The sequence below is a fragment of the Vitis vinifera genome, chromosome 4, assembly GCF_030704535.1.
Source record: "Vitis vinifera cultivar Pinot Noir 40024 chromosome 4, ASM3070453v1".
In the NCBI taxonomy this organism is placed as follows: domain Eukaryota; kingdom Viridiplantae; phylum Streptophyta; class Magnoliopsida; order Vitales; family Vitaceae; genus Vitis; species Vitis vinifera.
The window spans coordinates 24,583,012-24,586,875 of NC_081808.1; the positions used below are offsets into that span (position 1 = coordinate 24,583,012).

At 38.2% G+C, this 3,864-nt stretch overlaps 1 protein-coding gene across 1 annotated transcript; it reads left to right on the forward strand.

The window, feature by feature from the left end:
- The first annotated feature begins 434 nt into the window (after positions 1-434).
- Positions 435-3,125, forward strand: LOC100265977 (uncharacterized). The gene is made up of 5 exons (XM_002274808.3): positions 435-882; positions 1,040-1,541; positions 1,635-1,836; positions 1,939-2,427; positions 2,519-3,125. The coding sequence occupies exons 1-5, from the start codon at positions 534-536 to the stop codon at positions 2,951-2,953; spliced, it is 1,977 nt and encodes a 658-aa protein (XP_002274844.1). The 5' UTR covers positions 435-533; the 3' UTR covers positions 2,954-3,125.
- The last annotated feature ends 739 nt before the right edge of the window (positions 3,126-3,864 follow it).

A 3,864-nucleotide genomic window follows, 5' to 3' on the forward strand; every position in this document is an offset into this window, starting at 1 on the left:
CTTTCTTTTATTTTGAACAAATAAATTCTTATATGAAAGCATTATTAGTCTGAGCGAGGTTGGTATTAGTTTGATGGGGCCTTGAAATGGTTGTTTAATTAATGGCCTCGTAAGTTGACCAGACTAAGTCTACCCTCCTTGGTTTCGACTGATCAGGTCATTTCATTGCAGGCCGCGTCTTTTGTTTTATGTCATTGTATTGTACCCCTAGTTATTAATTCCATGGTGCCTCTGCTAGCTGGTGTGACCCTATTGGAAATAGTTGTCCCTTTCCCGACCAAGTCTTCTCCTTCTTTTATAAGTCATCCAATTGTATGCTGCTTCTTGTTTTTCCACACTGGATTTAGCTTCGAATTGACCGCTGCTTCTATTCATCACAAGAAATCTCCTTCGCTTATAAATTCCAACTCTCAACTCCTCCCAAACACGCACTCCTCCATCTCTCTTCCTTATCACAACTCATTTGCTCCTGAGTCATTCCCCGTCTTCTCTTCATTATCACAACTCCCTAGCCAAATCAACTCTTTTCTGCAATGGAACTAGAGCAACTCTTGTTCGGAGAGAGCATTAGTGCTCCAAAGGCGGACCGGAGCCATGTCAAAACTTATGAAACCATGGCCTCATCCATATCAAGTAGTTCCAAGGACTCAGATGAGTTGTCCCATGCCTCCGAGTCCTTTACTATGATAGACATGAGTGTACCAAAGACCGTCTCTGCAGAGAAGAAACTAGCTTGGTTACGCTCCCAGATCGTCGTAGGTGATGGAGAATTCAAATCCCCCTATGGACTCCGCAGGGTCACCTACGCTGATCACACTGCCTCCGGCCGGTGCCTACACTACATTGAAAACTATATCGTCAATAATGTTCTTCCCTTCTATGGTGAGTTAAAACGTGAAGATAAGAACATGAACAATGAGTTATAATTTTAATTTGCTATTCTTGTATCACCTTCAAATTTTCATAGGCAAATTGTGGATTTTAGTCTTAAAGCATGACAAAGTTGATGCAAATGTAACTAGCTATCTTTTGGTTGCAGGAAACACTCACACATGTGATAGTTTCGTCGGTGATCGGACCACAAAAATGGTGCATGAAGCCACCAAGTACGTAAAAAAGTGTCTTGGCGGTAAACAAGATGATGCACTCGTCTTCTGTGGCTCGGGCACCACCGCAGCTATCAAACGGCTACAAGAAGTAATGGGGATCACTTCTCCGTCGATTATGAGGGAGAGGGTATTGAAGACCCTAAGGAGTGAAGAAAGATGGGTAGTTTTTGTTGGGCCTTATGAGCACCACTCCAATCTCCTATCATGGCGGCAAAGTCTAGCAGAAGTAGTGGAGATTGGTCTGGATGAAAATGGCTTAATCGACATGAAGGCTCTAAAGCAACAGCTTGAGTCATATAAATACACCAACCGCCCGTTATTGGGTTCTTTCTCAGCTTGTAGTAACGTGACTGGAATTTACACCAACACCCGCGCCCTTGCGAAAATTCTTCATCAGCATGGAGCCTTTGTGTGCTTTGATTTTGCTGCAAGGTACGTACACGAACTTCACATCGGCTGTTGTGTCCTTGTGATTTCAATTTTAAGGCTTTATCTGATTGGGCTTAAATTTTTTGTACTCATTAGCGGTCCTTACGTGGAGATCGACATGAGATCGGGAGAGATTGATGGCTATGATGCCATTTTCCTTAGTCCCCACAAGTTTCTTGGAGGACCTGGGACCCCCGGCATCCTTCTAATGAGCAAAGTCCTCTATAATCTGGCTTCCTCTCCTCCATCAACTTGTGGTGGTGGAACTGTTGCCTTCGTCAATGGCTTCAATGAAAAGGTAACTCACCTAATTTTGAGAAAGATGGAGCTAGCCTTTCTTTACTTTCCTGAATACGTAAATCAAATGTTTATTGAGTTCTAATCTTGTCATGAAATTCAGGACACTTTATACGTGGATGAAATAGAAGAAAGGGAAGACGCCGGAACTCCGCCAATTGTTCAGAAGATCAAAACAGCTCTGACTTTCTGGGTGAAAGAATACATCGGTTACAATGTTATCGAACAGATGGAGCACATGTACATCGAAGCAGCACTGGAGAGGCTTCTGCCTAATCCAAACATAAAAGTTTTGGGAAATACAAGCGCAAAGCGACAAGCTATCCTGTCCTTCCTCGTATACTCAACTACCAACTCTTCCTCGGACGGCATGAAAGATAGTAGAGGTGACATAGAGGGGAGATTTTACATGTGGAGAGAGACAGGAAACAAGAGGGGTAAGCCTCTTCATGGGCCTTTTGTCGCAAAGCTCCTCAATGACCTGTTTGGGATTCAAGCTCGAGGTGGGTGTGCTTGTGCTGGACCCTATGGTCACAGCTTGCTCAACGTGGATGAGACCCGTTCACTCGCATTCAGATCCGCCATCCATAATGTAAATATTCCACTTCTTCATATGTTATGATTGATCAAAACTAGCGTCCAGTTATCATAGATTTTACAGAATTTCCTATGTTCAATTTTAGGGTAACAACGGAGTGAAGCCCGGATGGACCAGAATCAGCTTCCCCTACTACATGTCCATTGAGGAGTTCGAGTTCATTCTGGCTGCATTGGAATTCATAGCTACTTACGGCCAGAGGTTCCTTCCTTTATACAACTTCAATTGGAAAACAGGCAACTGGACTTTCAAGAAGAAGGCACTCAAAGACGCACTAGCAGGGAAGGAAAACAACGGCAACTTCGGTGGCTTGAGTCTGGCCAGGGGCATGCAGGCATCAATAATGAGTAACCAATCAGAAGCACAACACAACAACGCTGATGAAAATGATGAAATCATCAACAAATACACATCATATTTGGAGACTGCTAAACGCATTGCTAGTCTCCTTGAAAAGTTCCCTCCTCACCGTCGGGTTCCGGAAGACATAGATCTCAACCTCTGCACCTTCAGATGCTAGTTTTTCATCTTATATGCAGTATTGGCTTTTATTTCAGTTTCTTGTTGCGCTACATATAACAAGCTTTTTGACAAAGCAGAATATTTATACAATGCTCGTTGTATTTTATGTTGTGTTTGTAATTTAAATGTTTGTGGTTTGAAAAGTAGCTCCCACTGCAATATGAACCCAAGTTATTCTTCATTTACATAATGCAATAGTTGGACTCAAGCACCTAGAATTCCTCGAATTTCATTATAAATTTGACTATGTATAATTTCTTCTCATATATTTTATTAAAAAAATATACTATTTTAATATGTGTTATAAAAATATGGATATTATCATCCTCATAAACGCATAATAGATTTTTTTTTTGTTAAAAAATAAATAATAATAATTTAAAAATAATAATTCTTAATAATTTTTATTTAAAAATAAATAAATTTTAACTTGTTAATACATAAATGAACTAGGGTTTTCATTACATGCTTACTTTTAATACTCAATTACAAGCATGGTATCATAAATTATTTTTTATTTAGTCTGTAATTAATTCAATCGATTTTTGGAATTTCAAATTATTCTTAAAAATTTTTAAATTCATTAAAAAATTTAAAGTATTAATTATATCTCAATTTAAAATCTATTTACTTAGAGTAAAAATCAGTAAATATAGTTGTGTATAAGAGAAAAAATGAAGTTATAATTCATAATATATCAATTTTGGCTTATTATTTTTTGTAGTGATTAGATATATTTGTTTAGTTCTAAATCATTTTTAAAAATAATTAACTTCCCTCATAAATTCAACACTTAAACTTTCATTTGATTTGAAGTTCATTTCTCTAGCAAGGAAATTTATAAAAATATAGTTATATGCAAAAAGGAAATAATAAAGTTATTTCAAACTAATTTAAATTCATTAATTT